The sequence below is a fragment of the Squalius cephalus genome (genome assembly GCF_949319135.1).
Source record: "Squalius cephalus genome assembly, chromosome: 19".
Lineage (NCBI taxonomy): Eukaryota > Metazoa > Chordata > Actinopteri > Cypriniformes > Leuciscidae > Squalius > Squalius cephalus.
This window is the reverse complement of record NC_137140.1, coordinates 28,384,849-28,408,281: the sequence shown is the minus strand read 5'-3', so window position 1 is coordinate 28,408,281 and position 23,433 is coordinate 28,384,849. Positions and strand designations below refer to the sequence as shown.

General features: G+C 37.2%; 1 protein-coding gene across 19 annotated transcripts in view; it reads right to left on the bottom strand.

The window, feature by feature from the left end:
• baiap2b (BAR/IMD domain containing adaptor protein 2b) overlaps nucleotides 1-23,433 on the bottom strand; it is a gene marked incomplete at its 3' end in the record, with an annotated part of 52,079 nt that overhangs the window by 11,750 nt on the left and 16,896 nt on the right. For 10 of the 19 annotated variants that reach the window (XR_013819323.1, XR_013819325.1, XM_079852358.1 and 7 more), the window contains 4 exons: nucleotides 12,280-12,341; nucleotides 11,677-11,748; nucleotides 10,334-10,471; nucleotides 4,070-4,222 (listed from right to left, as the gene is read on the bottom strand). Coding sequence is in view for 16 of the 19 variants with exons in the window: in XM_079852358.1 (XP_079708484.1) it covers nucleotides 4,070-4,222; nucleotides 10,334-10,471; nucleotides 11,677-11,748; nucleotides 12,280-12,341 (425 nt within the window). Of the gene's footprint in view, nucleotides 1-4,069; nucleotides 4,223-10,333; nucleotides 10,472-11,676; nucleotides 11,749-12,279; nucleotides 12,342-13,223; nucleotides 13,236-23,433 lie in introns of all 19 variants that reach the window. The other 9 variants (XR_013819324.1, XM_079852368.1, XM_079852355.1 and 6 more) reach the window with 3 other exon arrangements.

The window sequence follows — 23,433 nt, the reverse complement described above, 5'->3', positions numbered from 1 at the left end:
CTGCTTGAGCAGTACATGGACACTTATTTAAAACTCTGAAGACCCACATGTGTTGTGACATTTTTATAGTTCAGGGATATTCACCCCAAAATCAAAATTGTTGTTCCAAATCAGTATAAATTTTGGTTTGATACTATAAATAGTTGTACTAGTTTGGGCCTTTTATGTACATTTAACAGTTTTGGACACAAATAACTACTTAAATACTTTTCTTTAAACGATTGTTCTGCTCAAGATGCCTAAATCAAATATAAAACAACCTACCTTCATATAGGTTGATACTATATTGACACCATCATGTTGTCCCAAACCGGTAGAGGACAATTTATGAAGAATCTTTAAGGTGTCTCACAGATGATGACTACGATATGGTTAAAATCAACCATTGTATGTCATATGCTAAACACAGCACTAAATATATCTGTATTCAATGATAATCTTGCCCTCCACAGAAGCTCTGAAATCTGATTTGCATTCACATTCAAATAAAGATATAAAAAAGGTTTGTGTGTGTGGCAATTTGAATAGAGAATCAGATTTGAGAACTGCACACAAATGGTTAAATTCTTATTTTCTATAGACTATAGGAAACAATAGAATTTGTGTTTGGAACATTGATATTTTTTATTTTTTTTATTTTTACACAGGGGTGCCCAATCCTGTTCCTGACGATCTACCTTCCTGCAAAGTTCAGCTCCAACCCGGATCTAACACAACTGAACCAGCTACTTAAGAACTTGATTATTATAGTGTTGGATTAGGGTTGAATCTAAACTGTGCAGGTCTCCAGGAACCCCTGCTTTAACATTAAGTGTGATAAATGTACTACACATTGCACTGGGTGAAAAATTTAATTCAATACAGTATTTAACAGTACTTTTAACAGTATTTTCACAAGTTTGTTTGCCCATATAATCTTTAAGCTATTAAGGTTAAACTTATTTGGCTTTGACTGAAGGGGCTCGAGGAAGCAGCTTCAACAATAGCAAAATGTCTAAATTATGTTGGTGGAGCTGGGGAGGTGGAGGGATGCCAAAACAGCCGATGCCGGAGCAAGGCGAGCGACTGCTTATATGGTCCGGCAGTTAATTGAAAGATTAAATGGGTTCACTCATCCCGAAATTACATTTAGGAACTTCACTTAACATGTCAAAACCTTTATAATCTAATCTTTGTTTTTATTCTGCTTCACTCTGTTCTTATAATATCTCTATTTGGCCAGTACAGGTCAGTACCGCATCTACTGAGCCCCCATGGTCCTTTTCTAAGTCACGACCTCATACCACTCCACGCAAAGCAATTATCACCCGCCTGCCTGTCCGGCACCTGCAGACTCTGTCACGACCTCATTGGGTCCATGAAAGCAAAAACACTAGCGCTGTTTTCATTGCATTGAACACAATTGGCAGAACTTAAAGTCAATTTTTATTTTTAAAAATCATATGCCTTCATAATCTTTAATCAAAAACATGAACTTCCCCTTCTCTTTGCAACAACATCATTTCATTTCAAGTGATGTGATCTCACATGCAATCGCAGCAGTTAGTAAATTCCAATAATCCAATCAATTCCCAAAATAAGTCCCGTCCTACATTTCACTCGGATATACTTCACAATAGGGAAGAAAAGACGAGCGCAATTTCCAATTCTTCATTATTTTAAATGCTGAAATGTGTCAAGAGTCGACATGACATTCAGTAAGGTCATTAAACTATTGCCAAGTAGAAGCAACATTTTAACATGGATTTAAAGGGCCAGTTCACCTAAAAATGAAAGTTTGATCATAATTTACTCATATTTACTCACGTCATTCCAAACCTGTATTACTTACTTTCTTTAGTGGAACACAAATGCAAACTGATATTAAAATCCTGAACTATTATTCCCTAAAAGTCTTCATTCATTCATTTACATTCGAAAATTACACTAAAAGACATGTTGTGGCGGGTTTATCAATGCTGCTAAATGCTACTGGTTCACAGCACAAAACAAGTTTGAGAATGTGGGAGAGTGAATAAGATTTGAGAATTTTGAATGCAGTATGCGAATAACCATTTAACTTCTTCATAAAAAGGTATTGTAAGGCCAATAAAGCACAAAAAGAGTAAATTATTCTGCAAAACATCTCCTCCTTTTGGCGTATTGGCTATAAAGCTCAGGGCTACTAACTGACATGTTGATATAGTTCAAATTCCTCAAAGAGTTAGGCCCTTGATCCCAAGTTGCTCCAAAGGGACTTACCCAGCATAAGTGTACTGTAAGTCACTTCGGATAAAAGAATCTGGTAAATCTCGCTGCCTTTTCACACAGATGCAGTTCAGAGACCACTACTAACTACCCATTAGTTCCCAAGAAATCTATGAATCCTTCAAGCATACAAATCTTATTACATGTTTAAGAGGTCTCTTTTCCATTTTCTTCCCAGTGGTAAAATCTCTTAGTCATCTGAGCGTGAGAGAGATTCTTATACTTTCTTTGTTCCTTCTGCCCTCAGTTGCAGACGAGTGAGTAAGTATCAAGTACTGCTGCTATTGCATGACTGGCGTGGGTAACGGTGTTAAGATCCAACCATGACGAACTCTGGCAGATGGTCATTTAGTTCACATCACTTTGTTCTTTCTTCACTTCACTTTATGATCACTTCACAAAAGTACATCATAAAGAAGGTGAGATTTGGCCAGTATTATGTACAATAGACCAATACAATTTTACCCAATGAAGTACCGCCACTTTGTCTAAAATATTTCTCCATTTGCCTGCAGAGAAAAAGTCTTCCTACACACATGAAAACAGTGATTATCGTCTGAACAGTCTGTTCTTGTAAAAGTGGGCCACTCTCTGCCTGGCCCTCCCTTTTCCTTCTTCTCTTGCCATCGTTGCTCCCAACGCTCTGTCTATCACCATTTCTGAAGAGTGGGCGTCACAGTTGAGGAGTGAATCTCGCTTACTTGGGAATGACTGGTGTTCTTCTGCATGCTGGTGAATCCACCAGATCACTGAATCTCTACTCTATTTTTGATCAGTGTGAACGTAATGTCCTAAAAGAATAATCATTCTTCACTGCGTAATTGTGTTTTATGTATGGGCTGCACAACCTTGATTAAATCTTAATACAATTGATAAGCAATCAAATGAATCTTTCCCCAATATACATTCAAGCACATTCTCTAGCAAGCATGGTGTAATGATCAGCAATGAAATGCAATGAATGACTGAATAAATGGGAATTGGGAGCAGAAACAACTGAACACAAAATGTGGAGTTGTACAAGTATATTATTTACTTGGCAAAATGGATACTTAATTTATAGTATATGATCTACTTTAAAGAGAAGTTCATCCAAAAATGAAAATTATGCCATCACTTACTCACCCGCATGTTCTTCCAAACCTGTATGAGTTTCTTTCTTCTGTTAGAAGATATTTCAAAAAATGTTGATATCCAGACAGTTGACGGTAGTCACTGACTTCCATAGTATGAAAAAAAAATACACTGGAAGTCAATGGGGACCATCGACTGTCTGGTTACCAAAATTCTTTAAACTATCTTCTATATTTTAAGAAACTCATACCGGTTTAGAACAACATGACGGTGAGTAAACCAATTTTTGGGTGAACTATCCCTTTAATGCTTAACATTACATGACTGAAAGGTTAAAGACAACATGAAATTAAAATTGAACATACTTTCTTAAAAGTCTTTTGTCATGTAAAATTTTTCCAGAATATTTGATCAAATGTAATAATTTTCATAACTGCTAATGTAACAAAGGCCAAGTTGACATAAACGAGGCTTTATCAATAATATTAACAAATATCAATTTAACTGAACAAATGATCCAATCAAATATGGATAAAATCAAATTAGTCTTACTGATTATTCAGCTTCATTTAAAAAAATGTCGCAATGCGGAAGTTAAATGTGTTGTAAATGCCATTTAATGTTGTCTTTAACATTTAAATGTGCAAATAAGGACTAAAATGCATGCTTATTGCAATTTTTACTTAAATTATCTGAATTTCAGTGTTTCTGCCACCCAAATTTTCTTCATCATGACATGGATTCTCACCTTGGTGTGGTAGGTGCTGCTCGTTTTGGCCACAGCACATTGACGGTCAACAAGGAAGCAATACCTCCGTCTCTCTTCAGACAGGGCGTTCTTGTAGCTCTCAGAGATGTAGTTATCCAGCTCATTTTGTTTGCTGCTGATGGTCTCGACGTACTGGGGGACAGGGAAGGTGGTGTGAAGCAGACAAAAAAAAAAAAGCAAAAAAAAATGCAAACAATGCCCAAGTTTGACTCAGACTGATGACTGATGTAACGTCATGCTAGGAGAAATTGACATGCACATTTCAAATGACAACCATGTAGGCTTGCTGTTACTCTCATTGTATGATAGCAAATGGGAATGCTAAAGCTCAATGGTCCATAGCACACAAAGCTGGTGAGGGCTTATTTAGCCAGCCTATTTGGTTTGATCAGAGAATCCAAGTAGCAAAGAAGGTCATGATCCATTATTTAGCATTCCATAAAAATGGATAACTAAAATAATCATAACATTAACTCAAGAGTCCTGTATAACAACATAGAAATGACCAAGGCTGCCGCCTCAGTAGAGATCACACTACAGTCAAAACATCATCTAACAAGGACATACACCTTGCAGGAACTGGATGTGATCCAAACGCACACACACACAGATGACACCTTTCATAAGGTTCCTCAACCTGTGTAGGCATCGTGATATCACAGTGAGTTGTGCTGATTCCTTCCCACCAAGTGTAAATGAAAAAGGCTGGAATCACTGTTTGCAAGTCTATTATTAGTTTTCAGTTAGAAAAGGTCATTGCATCATGTGAAATGTGTCACAGGTTCATAGTGATGTAGGCATGTGTACAATATGTTCACACAGACTCTCAGTCTTTGACGTGTCATGAGTTTAGTGACTTGCACAACAGAAATGAATAAAGCAATGCCTCATATGTAATTGGTACATATCCAACCAGCACCAAAACAGCTCTGTAGGTTTATTTACTCTGAGGCACATCAAATGTACATCAGATAGACTTGTAATACTTTAGCATAAAACTCATGTGGGAAAGAAAGTGAGAAGTGAAAGAGTTAAAAAAAATTAAAAGCTGAAGAGAAACACAAAAAAACTGATGTTGTAGTGTCAAATATAAAAGCAGATACTGAGTTGTCCAGCTAGTATACATGTAATCAGCCTGTATGTAAAACACAAGATGTAAATGTAACAGGATTTCCAGGATTCTCTCTGATCATGAGTGGGAGTTTGGTCACACTGCTGACAGGTAACATGCTCAGCACACAAAAACAGCCGATCGCAGAATATGTCTGCACACAGCATCAACACAAAGTGTCAGTCACATCACATTATCAAGCTTGAAAGACTACTTCACTTGACAATTTTATTTAAAGTGAACTGTGAATTGCTCAGCAAAAAATATTCCAGGAGACTGACTGAAAAGAAAATGCTGAGGGCAAAGCATAGTGGTTACACTTCTCCTCAAATAGCCTCTGTTCTTTCTAGGTTCTTACCAAAATAGAAACTACATACTTGGCCAAAATTTTGAAGGCATTTCCCTCCCCTTTGGTGTTTGGTTCTCCAGTGTAAACATCCAAACTAGCATATACTGTCATGGTTCTGTCACTTTGGTCTGGTTTATTCTTAGTTTGGTGACAAAGCCCTGACACATTGTGTGGGCGAGCCTTACGCTCTTTCATCCGACCGTGACATTGTATGTGCGGAGTATACGGTGTTCGGATTCCGGCACTTTTGCCAAGTTTGGTTTCAGTCCAGTGTCAGGGTTCGGAGATTCATGCTCCATGTTTAGTCTCTTGTTGTGAGCGCACAAGTTGAGTGTTCATTCACTCATTGTGCACTCTTGTTTTTGTCGAGCTCCTGGTCTACGTGTTCATTGGCCAGGCGCTCGTGTCCTCGCGTTCTGTGTAGCATGAGGCTTGTGTTTAATATTGGCCGTGTGCTTTCACGTTGTCATGTTTTGTGTGGACACGCAGTCTGTGAGACAGGGTACTTTTGGTTTGCTTTTTGTTTTATTTTCTATCTAAATAAAGAATGCTGAAGTGCTTCTCTGCATTTGGGTCCTCTCTTCCTTCACCAAACCTGACATATACGCTACCATTCAAAAGTTTAAAGCGATTTCTATTTTAAATAAATGTTCTTTTGGACTTGCAAAGAATCCTTAAATTTCTTTTTCGATTTTCACAAAAATATTAAGCACCACAACTGTTAACTGATAACAAAATAAATAAAATAATTCTTGAGCACCAAATCAGCATGTTATAATGATTTCTGAAGGGTCAGACTGGTGTAATGATGAAAATTCAGCCTTGCAATCACAGAAATAAATTACATTTTAAAATATATTAAAATAGAAACCTGTTTTAAATTGTAATAAAACAATTGTATAAAATTAAAAAAAAATCTTAACAACTCCAAACCTTTACTTACGTAAGCTACTAACATAGCTGTATTTGTAATTTAAGATGATTGAATCTCTATTTTGGAATTTGAACATGTCGTAGCCCACATGTGCATGTAGACTGCATACTTTTATGCGCTAATGGATCAGATATGACAGTCTGTCTTTTTCTCTCTGGATAATGACAGCACTATACAGCAGGATCTTCTTTGAATTTAATGACCCATGGTCAAGACCCCTTTTCTGCTCCTATTAAATATTCTTTCAGTGTCTGATTCATGAAGAGTACATTTACATGTACAGTTCATGTACAAGCTGCACACCCAGATTAAACCTTGAAGTTCAGCAAGTACACTTACACAACTGCAGACGTAGAACCAGTGAAAGTCCGTTGCCTGATACAAGTACAAAAATATGTTGTCACCAGGCAAAGCTCATATGCATCATATTTCTGCATCTTACAGTTACCAAACTGCCCCTGCACTAGTTAGTTTACACACACAAGAGTTTCAGTAGCAATGCTGGCAGTAATTCGCTTTATTTTATTTAGTGGTTAAGTCAAATGTATGAAAACTAGTGTTTTATTTATGTCAGCGATAGATGTTTACTGCAATACAGCCTGAGGCAATAGGATCATTCATGATTTATTTAAACAACTAAACTATGTAAACTATATTTTCACCACCAGACATTAAAAGCATATGAGTTAAGTGCTACTTGTGAAGTAGCTAAAATGATCATCCTCAACCAAGCAACAGTAAACACTCTTTAAATAGCTTCTCAGGATAAAAACACTGCATTCAACAGATTTACACACTAGAGTTGGTGAACAGGTATTGTACTACTGCACTGTCATAGTGTGTTTGTATGCTGGGCAGTACGTAGCCATATGGCTCATTCTGATGGAGTCGGGGTAAATGGGTTCAGAAATCATATTCAGATCAAAATTCCTGCATTATGTGCCTTTAGTTTGATACCCAAGGGGAATACAAATGTACACACATATACACGCACAAAGATGATGTAACGTAGGTCCATATCCTACACTACTGCAGTCTGAAATCATAAGCGACACTCCAGTTGAAATCAATCTGCCTGCCCTCCGTGTGGCCTCATTTTAACACGTGCTGAATATGAATGCAGGATAAGATTGCAGTGCGCCATCATTTCTGTGCATTATGATTCCTCAAGGAAACAAAAAGAGAGAAATGAGTATATTAAATTAGTCACGGTATTAATATTGGCAGCAGTTCTGTGGGAGAACTGGAACGTTGTTTCTCTTTAGTAATCAGGGAGGAAATTGAAACGGAAATGTAATTGTTTCTTATATAAAACAAAACCTATATTATGTTTTAACAACTGTGAAAAATTACAAACTTCAAATTGTAATAACAACAGCTGATTTTGAGAATAAATATTATTTCCAGAAAATATTAACTAGTATATTGGCATTTTTGGGGCAAATTTTGATTTTTAAAAGGTTGATGTTAAAATTTGATTTTGTCTAAATAGATAAAGAATTTGTCATTTTACAAGTGAATTTAAGCATCACAATATTACAGTGTAGAGTTTGAAAATGGATATTGATTTGGGATTACAAAGATTACATTTAAAAATTATTATTATTTTTAAAGATTAACTTTTACCTTTTCTGACATCTAATGCTCACTAAATCTAAATGAAAAATGGGGTAACAATCATGCGCAATTAAATATCCAACATTGGCCAAAAAAAAAAATCTAATTATAATCTATAAAAAAAACAACTCTAATATCAGCAAATAACTGTCTTTGTAAGATATTCCCTAAGGCTTGGTGTAGTGTGTTTTGCAGTTTTCTGCTCACTCCACAGCAGGATGCACAGCAGGGACCATGAGCCCCACATGTAAAATTCATCCATGGTTCATACTGAGCTGCTAAGTGGAATGAACACACTCACACACCTATAAATAATTGACAAAAGCTATTACAGAAAGAAGAAAAAAAATCACATTCATTTGACATTTAAGAAATCTCTTGGGAGAGATGCCACATGTAGTGAACCATGGGAAGGGTTTTCTCAGCTTTCAAATCTCAGCTTTCACATAAAACAAACAAAAACAAAAAAATCCAGGGGTGCGTCTGGGGTTTATGGGCTGGGGCCAGAGATGTTTTGACTTGCAGCTTCAAATATCGAGGCACAAGCTAAACTAACAATCAGAATGTGATTTCCATCTGTTTTCTAAATGCACTTCTTGCTTCAGAGCTGCATACGCATCAAACTTTAGGCCTTTGATCATTGGTCAAGAAAATAAGCACATCAGAGCCTCTGTTTCTGCTTGGAACTGAATCTGTTGAGGTCTATGGAGGCCTCCTAGAGCTTTCATTAGACTTCAAAACAGAAACAGGAAGTTGCCTTCACTGTGTTCACTTAATTCATTTAAACAACCCACTCATCTTCTTCCTTTCTGTGTTTTCTCTTATACACACCTGTGGAGTGTGTTTAAAATGCAAGCAGAGCCCACAGCGTTTTACGCAACAGTGTGTTCCCACACCACTATGAGGAGCACACCTACAGCTAATGGCATGAACTGACCCCAGGTCAGTCCACAGCATAACACTCCCACTTCCCCCTGACCTCACACCTGGTGACGACGGTAGTGAGAGGCGTACGTTCAAAACAAACAGCGGCCCCGACAATTCAACCCCCGTACAATGAGGCCTCGGTGAACAAAAGCACAAGGACACCACACACAATGAAACCCACACAAAACAAGTACAATATTGCATGGAAGGGCTTCAGCCAAACAGAGTGAGATTTTCTTTAGCACCTAAAAAGCCAAAGAGACTAAAACTGGAATGTTTTCTCTGTTTTCACAGCTTCTTGTCTGATTCAGTGCAAAGCAGGAGCATGAAAAGAGCAACAGCATATCATAAAGGAAAAATACACTTTTAAACATTTATAACCCCTGTAGATCCATAACTCACGAAATTCTGAAATAGATTCTGAAAAAATGCCTGTGCAAAACTCGCTGCCGACATGGTTATTTTTAATGAATCTTTCGATCCAACTGATTAATATTTTTTTGTTATAAATAGTATTATAATTGTAACAAAACAAAAATATGTTGGACAAAATAGCATGAATTGCCAATGTAAAAATGTGATCATGTGCATGTTTCATTTCTCATATCCTCTCAAGTGTGTTCAAAGATGTATATTTAAACTGTGAAGGGAGAAAAGGGTGGATTTCAGGAGATTATTTATAGAAATAGAGGGATTTATAGAATTCCCATGATATTCAATCCCAGCAGGAAGACTCATATCATGGATTGCACACACATCAAAAACAAATTCAATGCCTAAGTTCTGGAACATTCCAATCTACTGTACTGCCAAACTCTGAGCATAGGGACATACATTTTTAAAGATTGAATTGATTTATGCTAACTCATTTTAAAGAAATACTTCATCCAAAAATAAATTCTCTCATCATTTAATCAACCTCATGTTGTTCCATGGAACTAAAAGGAGAAAACATGAAGAATGTACTGGAAACTCTTGAAATGGGGACTGGAGCTTTCAAGCTTCAGAAAGGATGCAACGCACCATAAAAGTATCATAAACTTCATACAACTCATTTGTTATATTTCAGGTCTTCAGTCATATTAAACAGCTTTGGACGAGAAACTAAAATTAAAATCGTTTGGGTCTTTGGAACAACATTCTTCAAAACATCTTCATTTGTGTTACACAAAAGAAGGTCATATGGGAATGACATGAGGGTGAATGTTGACAGAATTTTTACTTTTGGTCGTAATTAATCCACCAAAAAGTGACTACTTAAAAGTAATTATCTTTGTTGAAATTTGAAGAGAAGAGCTGACTCACCTGCATCTCCTTGTCTCCATATTTGGAGGGGTTCTTGCTGCCCTGACTCTTCCTGCGCAGTTTCTTCAGTTCGGCCTGGCACTTCTCCAGACTCTCTCCTTTACTTTTGTGTTCCGTCTGATATTTCTTCAGAGCTGCCTGCCAGACGAAATAACACAGCTCTCATCACAATCAGCAGCTAAGAAAATTCTAATGGACAAGACGAGGAAATGAATGGTCGTATTTCAAATATCTATATCAAGCATCTATTCCAGAAGAGTGTATGAATGCCAACTAGAATGGAATAAGATGCGGCAGTATTCTTGATAACTTTACTCTCAGGACATCCTGAGGTTTAAAGGTTAAAATAAATGTTTAGACTGCCCATCGTGAGTCAATTGTCTCTTAACAATCCTTAACTGAACTGAATCCAGAATCGAAAGACCTGAAGGTCGTCATGTGTTCTTTACTAATGGGAACTTGGCTGAGTTGGCCCAATAAGGTCTTTCATTGTCCTCAAAGTGTCTTCCCAGAGCTCCCTGCTTCATGGATTCATTGTGTTTCAGACCAAGCCTCTTTGTTTCCCCTAGTCTTCACTGCCAAAGCATTCTGCTTCATTTGACTGAGCAGTTTTATTTTGCATCCTTACTATGTGTGGAACAAAAAAGCATGGGAGCATAGTTAATTATGTTTGTCAATGCTGGAAATGAGTGACCGAAAAAAATGGGCCTTTGATTTTTTTTTTGCAAATAAGCTGAGGGTCAATCTAATGCATTTACAAACAAGCCTGTTAGAGACTCAGTAAGAAGACTTCACAATCTGTGTTGCTGAAAGCCTCGTTTCAGATGCTACGCTGATCTTTCATGCATGTAAACAGACTTCTCTCAAGTAGAAAAAAAAGATCACTTTTCCTAACACAGACGAAAAGACTAGCCTTTTAGAAAATGTTAGTTTTAATGGTGGTAATACTCTCACTTACATTACATGCAGTAAACTCAGTTATTGCATTTAAAAGAAATGGTATTTGGGGGTGGATAAAGCCAATTAGGAGAATAAATCAAGTTATGTTATTGGAAGCGACTATACATGTTTAAAAACAATTAAATGAAGAAACGAGACAGCCCTTAACTTTACTGAGTTAGGTAAAAGAGAAATACATTTTTGTGAGTGAAATCCAGTCATGTAGGGATTCAATGTAGGGATTTGCCACGTTGACCAACAGAAAGCTGGAAGTGACTTCAGCGTGAGGGGTGCTTTATGCATCGCTACACTATTGACAACCTTTTTTGCCGACAAAATTTCAGCATCATTTTACAAATGTGACCGTACCTTAAGTAAGTGTCTGTGTGTGCTTATATACTTACATTTAAGTAGCGAACATCCAATTCCACTTTTTTCTCCAGTTCTGTGAGTAGTTCATTGTGGAATGATTTCAGCTGAAAATTACAGTAGACAAATACAATTTATATTATACACACACACTACAGTACAACAGACCAGCAATTTTCCTCTCATATGACAAACATTGATTCTGAATTTGATTACACATTTCACACCAAACTCAGTCATTAACACTAGACAAAGTAGCCTTACAGAACCAAAACTGATGTCCTATCCATAATACTCCTTTGTTTACTACTTTTTCTGCCCTGTTATCATTTTCAGAAGGACTTAGATATGGTTTGTTTAACATCTGCAGCTGTGTCACACAGCACAGGAAAGTCTGTGTTCTGTCTAAGTTGGTGTGTTTACGCATGTGACCATGGGCTATTGTCCTCGATGTATATACGGAAGCGTCTGAGTTGATGTGACATTTTGAGACGCCACTCCCTTCCATTTCCTTATCCTGGAGGCTAATGTGGCCTCTTAGATACAACCTGATTGTCTCAATCATGTTGCGAGAAAATGTAATGAGAAAATGTGAGCCTATGAGGCAATATGATCTTCATCACATTAATGATACTCACCATGTCCTCTAGCTGCATTTGGATCTGTCTGTGAACCTCCGCCATCTGAAAAAGCACATCCCCTTGAGAGAGAGAGAGAGAGAGAGAGAAGGAGAGAGAGATAGACAAAAGAAATAGATGAAATTGTCATTATAATACTTTTGCATCTGATATCAGAACATCATGCAGTCAGACAAGGGTGCAGGGAAGAGAAAAAAAGGAGGTAGAGAGAAAAATTATGAACAAATTATGAACAAGGTGAGCTGACAGTCAGAGCTGGCGCCAGGGCACATAGATTAGGGGGTGGGGGGGCCCTTTATATTTTTAGGGGGGGGGGGGGTAGCGGCAGGCGAAATCACACATTTGTAATCGCTTTCGGTTGCGTGTTCGTCTTTAGTTTTGTTTTGTAATTCGATCGTGTGCAGCAGGGAGGGAAGGCACATTAACTCATGTGGGGGGGGGGGGGGGGGGTATGGCTCACGAATGCCACCCCTTGGCGCTGGCCCTGCCAACAGTCAAGCTATAGGTGCAAGAAAGAATCTGACAAACATGAAAAAAAAAAAACAAAAAAAAAAAAAAAAAACACCACAAAGTGTTAAACCATATTGTTTCAAACAAATGAGAGATCACACTGAAAAAGTAATATTAGTCTGAAATATTCTTCAATGAAGATGCAAAATAAAATAAAACATTCATGGGAAACAGTAAAAGCATATTGCAAGTGCATGTTTAATAAACATGAGAAACAAATAAGACTGAACAAAAAAATGATAGAAGAAAAGATGTCAAAAAGATCATGTTGTTAGCACACAGTTTTCTCATATCAACGTATCATTCTGTGGTACAAGAGAGAGAGGAAAAAAAAGAAGAAAATCGAAAGAAAAGCACAAATAAAGAGAGAAGAGGTGAATCATGCAGCCATTTGAGGCGTGTGTGTTGTGTTGTGCATGTGTCGGGGTACCTACATGCTGCCTCTTCTGATTAGGCAATGCATTGTAAAAAAAGGAACAAAAGACCTAGTTTGAGCAGGAACAAATGTACAGAAGACCTTAAGACAGTAAGAAAGAGTGAATGAGTAAAACCTCCCCAAACACTAAATGCATAAATAACACAGGCCAGAGGGCTGCCCTAGTCTCATGGGCATAATATCAAAGCAGTATTTCCTACACCGCTATTTGCTGAATCCATAACGCCACAGTTAAAAAATACAGCATGAAGCCACAAGGGCCATCAAAGTATGCAAGTGTTTTCAAAGGCTTTGAAGGCTCAAACTGACTGGTGGCATCTTTGTAGGTGTGCTTATAAAGCCTCAAATCATATTACTCAAAGCAGCCCTAAAACAAAGCTTCCATTCATTACATTAGTAATACACACTTCCACAGGGACAGAAATGATTGTAGAGTACTGCTGAGACATCTTCCTTCCATCCATCCATCCATCCATCAAACTGTTGTCTAACTCTGCATTAACCAGGTTTGAACTGGCTTGATAAAATAATGAAATAAAATAACAAAAAACGCACACAGTATGCAACATAGAGGGCAGCATCAGCCACAGACACTTTGAAAAGACAAGGCATTTACACACAAATCAGCTGTAAAAGAACAATGACAGACGTTCACGTTCATGCACTCGCATGACATCTCTCTACCTCCTGAACTGGTAATGGATGCAAGTCTTCATAGGGCTGTATATGTGGAGGCAACTCATCCCTCATCCCGTCATTGTTTGTGCCATGTATGGACGACGTGAATGATAACTCAAATTGTGCTGCCTGTTATTTTCCATATCACTAGATATTAAATACCTTCAATATCAATGCACACATTTATTTATATTTGAAATCCATGCACATCCCTCTGAGCTACTGAGCCACACACTACTGTGTTTCATAAAGCATGATCCTGCCTGTCTTTGAATCCGTCAAGCTGGACCCGGGACAACTAAACCAGCCTGCAGTACATATCTAATCAAGCCTTCCCTTTAAGCCCTGCCTTCTGAGAAATAGAGGGACAGTCTGTTTTATACAGTTGTTTGAGTTCAAGGTCAGCAGACTGCATCCAACCAGTAACGTCCAACGAAACAGAGAGATTAATAAGGGTGGACATGCAAACACATATTACACATATGCTTATCTTGCTGTATCTAAATTCAGTCCATAATTTTTGTTGTGGTAGAATGAAAAAAATTAGCATGAAAGGGGAAGCAGGCATGAATGTGACACTTTCTAAAGTACCAAACAAGAATAGCCATTGTTTTCTAATAGGAACTCAATAAAAAATTCAGAAAGAACTTCATTAGATATTATGGCAACATTCAAGTGACAATCCTCAAGTGATAATACTCAAGTGACAACATTCAAAATAAAAAAAATGTTGGTTTCTCTTTCATAGCTCTGAAGATGTAATGGGGATCTGAGTTATTCTTCATCTAAGTATCACAGATGTTTCCTCAAAAAAATCTTTAGGAGAAATAAACAAGGCAATTGTCTAAATACAGTAAAAGTATAGTGATATAAAATTAAAATGGATAGCTTAGATAATTTGGCCTTTGAGAAATTTCTAACTGCTAATGCGATCACATCTGAGCACAATTTGTGACACTGTTGAGATGTCTTCTGAAAGGCGTTCTAGGAGAAACAACTAAGATATTAAAAATCATCTGTGATTTTTTTTCCTATGGGTATACTATATCAGGTTCATATAAAAGTGTATGAGTGACTGGAGACCCGCTGCTGCTGACCATGCCCTAGCCTCACCCAGTTGTCCCCAGTCCAGATCTCGTCTGTAGGTCGACACACTCTCATTTCCTGTCTAAGTCAGCACAATGGTCTGACACCACTCCCCGTCCTCATCCTTCACACCCCCGAATCTCTCTGCAGCAATTCAGCCGTGCTCGGCAGAGCTCTAAGCCGCTTACCAATAATCAGCACGGATCACAACATCTGCAGCTTTGAAAGACTTAAACATATTGTTGTCCGCTCTAAAAGGGCCGAATCAATTAAGGTACAGTCTGAAGAAAAACTGGGGCATAGTCAGCACCCTAAAAAAAACGAACTACTAAAAACATTTTGGCTTGTTTGACAAAAACATCAATCATCAGTACATTATTTAAATAAAGCACTGAGGACTTAGTAAGGAATAAATACAAAAAGATAAAGAGCTTAAAATGAGAATGATTTTTGATTTGCTGTGCACAAGTCAACACGAAACCCATTTTATTTTTGTAAAATGATACTTTTCAATGGACCTACGCACATGGCATGCAAAGTGGAGGTCAAAATATCATGGCCAGGAATTAAGAATTTGTTCCCACAATTTAATTTGTTTCCTTGTTGACCATAATTTAACTAAAGCGAGGGAACAAATTAGTACAACGTGACCATGATTTAACACAACGTGACCATGATTTAACTAAAACAAGGAAACAAATAATTTGTGGTCACAAATGAATAAGTAATGGGAACGAATTCTTAATTTGCGCTCACTCTTTTTTTTTACTTCCACAAGTCATGTGTGGGGCTCCATACCTTTCAAAGTAAAACAGGATATTCGAGAGAAAAAAAAAATTGGATTTTGACTGAGAAGTGGCCTTTTTATACCATGGTTGGCGAAGCACTACAGCAGCATCGGTGTATGACACCGTAGAATCTCACTGGGTCAACCTAACATTTTCAAGGGAAGATGAACCCCATAATGTACTCTCATCAGAAAGCAAGTGAGAGAGTGCTAGAAAACCTTCTTTTTCCTCATCTTTTTCTTCTTTCTTTGTCCATTCTTCTGTTGTCCTGTCTCCCTCTCCATCTCTTGTTGTTCTTAAATTATTTTACTCTTACTGTGACTTTGGTAGAAGTAATAAACACCAGTATTGGGTTTATTATACAGCACACAGATGGATGTGATAAACTTTAGTGCCTTTGGACCAAAGTCTCCTCTGCTGAATTCTCCAATACACTGGAAGACGCTTTGCAGCAGAACTTTTATCATTAAAAATGACATAAACCTAGTGCACAGCTCTTTCTTTCCACTAAGCTCACATGTGGTTGTATATCTATAGGCAGGACAAACAAACAAAACAGTCAAACTGATCCGTGTGCTTCAATATAATAATCCAGCCGTATTTGAATCTGTAAAACTCAGTGACCCAAAACGAAATGTGTTGATGCCTCATTGAGCTTGAAACTGCTAAATAATTATTTTGCGGACATTACTTGGTGGCAGAGGACTGTATACATGACTATTAGAGAGCAGCTGATGAGGTCGTAATGGAGATTGATTACTGCAGCAGAACAGATTCAGGGAGGGGTGTTGTGGGTTGGATGTGCTGGGCAGCCAAATTCATTTTTATCAAATATCGAAGTAACATTATTATCATTGTCCATGACTATTGAACTTTATTTAGACCAATAGGTGGCTAAATAATGAATAATTTGACGCAATAGCTTATGAGTATTAATTATAAAACATCTCCATTTCCAAACCTAGTGAGCTGCCTTATTATCTATACCTACATAGATGTCTCAACCTCATAAGCAAATGATTTAGAATGCCCTACATTGGCAGTGACTAATTCCAATGGAGTTGGGCATTAGAATGTTGCTAAGCTAACAAAAATTTACTCTAATGAGAGTTTAAATTCAGAGCACACCCATATTTTGAGTAAAATAGCAAATTTATACTTTGCAATATTCACTTTACAAATCAACACTCATCTGCCATTTTACTATTATTATTACTTTATTTTATTCAAATTTGTATCAATTTTGAGGCTTGCTGCAATTCAGAAGGCAAGTACCTACATGATGCCTTAAAATGCTGTCTAAGTCTCACTAGGGTTTGGAAGGCTTACAAGTTACAATAACATAAATGTATTAATGTTCATGAGCACATTTTTCTCAATAGCATGGCTCATTAATTTGTCTACCTGTGAGAAGATGAAATGCTCTTAAAAGAATGTTCTCCAATAGCAGCTCTAATGCAAGTCACAGCAGTGGATCCATCGCCAAGCGACGACTCTGTTTGCAATGGCATCTGTAGCAGCAATTATCAGCTCTGTGATTCATTCCTCAGAGGTGTTTGGGCCATTTGCCTTTTTTTGTATGTGTGCTTGTTTGTGTGTGGAGGGAGAGATGCCCAGGGGGTGAGGCAATGGCTTTCAGTGTGGTGAGGAAATACTCAAACCATGTTATAACACTACAAATCCCACTTGATTGGGCTGAAAATGAAACTTAAAAGGTGAGAGTAAGACAACCCATACTTGGAATTTGTCCTCTGCATTTAACCCATCTAAGTTAGTGCACACACATTAGGAGTAGTGAGTAGAGAACACACACACTGCAAACCCTGGATGCACACACAGTGGGCAGCCATTTTTGCTGTGGCGCCTGGTAAGCGATTGGGGGTTAGGTGCCTTGCTCAAGGGCACCTCAGTCATTTCCTGCCGGTATTGAGAACCAGACTCTCTAACCATTAGGCCACGACTGCCCCGAACTTTGTCTGTGCCAACCTGCTGCTGCGCTCCCAACATCAGAATAGAGTCAATCACATAATAAAGTGCTATTTCAACTGTTCCTGTGGTGAGCAGGAATTGAAGGTTTGAGAACTGAGAGAGAGAGAGAGAGAGAGAGACAGCTGTACATATCTGTACAGAAAAATATTTCCACGGTTCTTAAATGTCTCGTTGAATGTTTATTTCCTTTTTTTTCTTTGTTTTTCAGTTTATGTTATTCTATTACATGTTTTATTCTATATTCTGCACTAAACATCTGACCATCTTAACTATTATGTAAACCAAAAAACACACATGACATGCAGTGCTCAATTTAATTGTGAACATTATGAACATTTAACATTGTTTAACATTGTGAAATAATAAAATAACTCTAGGTTAATATATTTTAAAATGTAATTTATTCATGTGAGGATTACTCCAGTCTTCAGTGTCACATGATCATTCAGAAATCATTCTAATATGCTGATTTGGTGCTCAAGAAACATTTCTTATTATTATCAGTGTAGAAAAACAGTTGCTGCTTAATATTTTTGTGGAAACCATGATAGATTGTTTTCAGTATTTCTTTGAATAGAAAGTTCAAAAGTACAGCATTCTTTTTCTAATAATTTTTTGCAACAATATAACAGAGTCTACTCTTTACTTTTGATTCATTTAATGCATCCTTGCTGAATAAAAAGCATTAATTTAAGAAAAAATATCTAAATTTAAAATTGTAACTTTTTTGTAATATATACATAAATCAATCGCTTAAACGTGTTAAAGAAGTGTTTTTATTCCTTCGGCTAAAATTATTTTATTACTTTATTCAGTCTGGTCAGAAAAGGCTAATGGTTTTGCAGATGTGTCCAATTTTTCTTCACTCTAAATTCATTTAATGAGTGATTTAGCCTTTGGGCCATTCTCCATAGATGAAAAATAGCATTCATTGTGGTGTGCCACAGTAGCAAAGAAACTAAAGATCCAAATGCTCCATTTTTGGACAGGAAATCCGATCTGTGAAGCATATTTTTAAGGATTTATTTAAATAGCTTATCAAAAATGAGACCGGGTGTGTTGCTGGAGCATTTCAGTTTGCACCAAGATTTACCAGCATTAATTATTCAAACACCCCAGAGTTATTTTGTGACTACAGCCAGAGCAAGATGCTTGCAGACGCAATTAATCGTGTTTATTCAGAGAACACAGTTGCCTTCCTGCAAACATTTGTGCTTGAGCGAGAATATCCAGGATTTAGACTAATTATCAGCACAAACAGTTGTAATTTGATGGAAAACTCCCAAAGCTTAAACTACAAACGTGAGAAGACAACGACCTACTGGTATCTCACATCTATGACGACTGATACCCCTATTTGGGCAGGAGGAACAGGAAGCTGTTTATTATTCCTCACACTCGTGCAGCATTGAAAAGGCAGACAGGGGAAGCTGTTTTTGGAAACACATGACATCACCAAGGAGGCATTCTGGGACTCTAAATCCACAGCACGGGCCGCATTCACATTACTCTTGCTCTCTCGTTCTCTCTCTAGCGGAACTTCTCCTGTTAAGGCAAGCGCTTCATCTATTTTTAGCTCACGGCTCCCTCTCTCTCCTCAGGCCGGCTGCGTTCCTGCATCAGTGCGTGGGCTGACTGCGGGCGTTGGGTGATGCGATACGCACAAGTGCTGCATTGAAGAATCACTGTGCATCTCTCTTCACAGTGAGAGATCACAAGTTATTCAGAGTTGAGGATGCGATGAAGAGGAAGATAACAGCACTTAATGAAATCTCACCATTATCCACTACCCCGAGAAAGAAGCTCTTGCAATAATATAAAGGAATTTCATACATTTTGATTACTTCCGCTCATTTAATTTTATAACTAGACTGATAGGATTTAAGCCTGACATCATTATATATATTTTGTAAATCAACTAGTGGGTGGGTTGCATGACTGACTATAGTTGATTTATCGTTCTTAAAGGAATTTCCCTCAAAAATAAAAATTCCAATCTCATTTACTCACCCTCAAGTCGGTCCAGTTTTCTTCAAACTGCAAAGAACACTAGCCAACCAATGAGATTTGTGCTTTTAGTCACATGCCCAAAAAAAACACAAGGGCTAGAAAATTACAGAATTTTCTTTTTTGGGTTACGTCTCCTTTTAAGGAAATTCTGTATAATCGGGCTGGTTTTAAGTTCATCTGACTCTGATTGCATTTTTTACAGTGTAAGATGCATGTTTGCATTCAAAATAACATTTTGAACATCACAGTGTCTTAAAATCACAACACTCATGGTGGGAGTTAGATGTGATGCAGTGTTGCTTCATTTAAAGACAACTTTTCGTAGAGGATAAATATTTTTACATACAAATATATGTAATATAAATATAAATACAAATCATAACACAGGCCTGTTCTACATACATAAATTAGACAACTGCACTAATCAACTAGGTTGTTGGATGACTAGTCGACATCCATAAGAAATAGTATAACATGGTGGACAACAAGTGCACACACACCTCAGGCATGTGAACTGTGCAACCCATTATGCTTTAGGTCTTACATTATTAATGCGACCGCTGTGGTGCACATCCTTTAAAAACCCTCCAGTCCATCTCAGAGACATGCTAACAAGTCCAAGAAGACAGGAACATCTTGAAGCTGACTGTGGTGGGCAAAAGTGCTTCACTGAGATTGTGTGACTGATTATAAGGTTTCATGGCTATCACGATGATCTAAGGCCAGTGAAGCCTCCCATCTTCAGAACTGCCTTCCTTATTGCATACAATTATACTAAAGCCAAAAATAAGTCTGCATCAATTAATAACGCTGGGCTAAGACCTCACTTAAGAGATTTATTTAGGCACGCAGCAATCAGGTTGGGTCCACATGGCTGATGCTATGGTTCCCACGTGCTTAAATGCACGCACCCTCACCCACGCACATGTCTGCATGAGTATAAATTCATAACACAGACTCTTTCTCCCTGTGGCCAAATTGGATAAAAGTTTCCACTTCATGCCGATGTTCTCTTGCAAGCTCTTTCAAAGCCTATGGCCCCTAACTAACAATGACATTCAACATATACTTACAGAACAGACCTGTTCTTAACAAAACCTGTCACACAAAGAGGAACATACACACTTCTTTGTCTTGCTCATGGAAATCAATCATAGTACTCACTCAGACAACAACCAGACAAAGGAACAGGTATGTTTTGTGGTTATGCCATGCATCTGGTATGCTCTGGAATACCATGTGAAGGGAAAGATACTATGGCACCTTTTATTAGTGTCAAGAAATGTAAGACAAGAACGAGACAGAAAATGACAGACACATGCAACAAAAGTGGGAAGCACTGTTGATTAGATACTTATAAAATATGTACCATATATACAGCATTTTTTTTAAATATGTTTTGACTTACATAATATTTCTATGCTAATAAAAAATGAGAAGGGACTTCTGGGATTGCCAAATGATAAATAATTAAAAATAATTATTTACTGCTACTATAATAATAATAATAATAATAATAATAATAATAATAATAATAGAACATTTTTGCAGATATTGGGCCAATATTGTGTCAATATACCGTGCATCCCTAATAAAAGCCACATGGTAATGGTGATGTACAGAAAGTATATATATATAAAAAAAAGTTAGTGCCTGGTTGTCATTCATTGTAAAGAACAGGCACAAACAAATGACATGAGCATTACTGGAATAACTAGAAGCATAAGATAGTTAATACATATGGGAGAGGGGAGTATGCTGATTTAGTCTGCAAAACAGTTATGTTAAAAAACAATATATTAGCAAATAATAACTATATAGTAAATATTAGTAAACACACAACTACTTGTTTGGGACACATCCACTTCTGTATTTTCTGTATTTTATAAAATCTCTATCGATAGGCACTTTTCAAAATTAAAAGATATTATGTGCATAATCATAATGCCACACATGCATATGACATTAAGGCATAAAACAAACATAGACGTGCTGTAATTTGTCTAGTGATGAAAGTCTCTAGTGAAAAGGCTAAGAGACTTAAATTCTCATAAAACTTTTCTCATTAAACTTTTTCACACAGAGATATTGCTGCTTTTTACAATGCTGAGACAGCAGCAGAGAAATAGCTCTCCTGCAGCCCAAAATATAATCTCATAAGGTCTCCAGCTCGGCTGTACTGTTTAGATATTGAGAATGTTGTAAATCAGGTAACTAATATCAGGATGAGATGAAGCTGAATTCATTCAAATAATAGCCTTTTAATCATCAAATTAGAGCTGGTATCGTGCTCTCCATTGAACATGTATTCAATGAGACACCAGCAGTGAAATGAGAAGGTGAATGCTCAGAAAAATGATTCTGAGATAAATAATGGAAGTATAACCAGCCTCTCCCCTCCAGTCCTCTTCTAAGATAAAACGTCTATTCAAATTAGCTGCTGCGACACTGATGTGCTTTTAGCATCATCTTGAAGAATGACAGATTATGCAATAGATTCAACAGCCAATTCTATCAAGAGTCTCACATTCCACTGAAGTCCATCTAATCAGACTCCAACTCTACCCAGAGTGATGCACTGGACACACAATTGGACAAGGATTGTTTGTTTGAAGTTGAGCACTGAGGTTCAAACCCACACTCTGGTCAATAAATTTCCCTGTGGAGATCAAGAAATCTAAGTCTAACCTGATTTAAATCAAATGATATTCAGACTTACAGGTCTAAAATGCTCTTTTCAGCAAGATACCAATAGAACAGAACAACACTTCCAGGAAAGGTAAATGCCAAAAGATTTATTTGTATGTATGTACTGATATTTGGTGCATCCATTGGTTGCTATAGTGTTTACTGCACAGTTAGTCACTGCTAGCAACAAGGCACAGTCACTTGTAAATAATGAATGGACAGCAACATTACTGAGGAAAGAAAAACATACTTGTACTGACTTCAGATATGTTCTCTGAATGTCATCTCAAAAAGGGTTCGCATTAAATTTTTCATCAGGGCATAATTCATACAAGGGCTGGACCGAAAACAAATGATTCACAGATGCCCTATTAAAGCACAAAACTTCATAGTGTATTCAAAACTTACATTCATTTTTAATTGATTAAAAAAACATATGCAAGGCAAAATGTTATAGATGATAAAAGGTGTCGTGATGTGCAAAAACTTCCACTAAACTGAAATATTTAAAGAATATGACTTTACCTAGCAAAGATGGGACAGATGCCATCTGAAGTGGCATGCTAAGAAGAAAAAAATTACACAAACCTTTTCATATGGTTTCAGGTACTATTAATGCATTGTTTGTTCTCATGCACAGCCGAATGGCAAAGTTTAAAGTCATGAAAGGGCAAAGCAGGTAACTAGATTTTCACATTTTACTGCAAAAGAAATGCACACTTAGACTGTTCGTAAAACGTTGAGGTGCGTCAAGAATGGTTTTATAATCTCATCATGACACCCTAAATCTAAATCCTAATTGTTACATTTGGATGATTATTCATTGAGAGACAAGGAAATAAGACAACAGTATAGAATGAACATAGTGCAAACCAATCACCAATGAGCAAATTAATGAATCTGCAGAGTGTGTACATTTGTACATGTGTGTCATGTCCAAAGATACAGTCTTAGATATGCTGTACTATG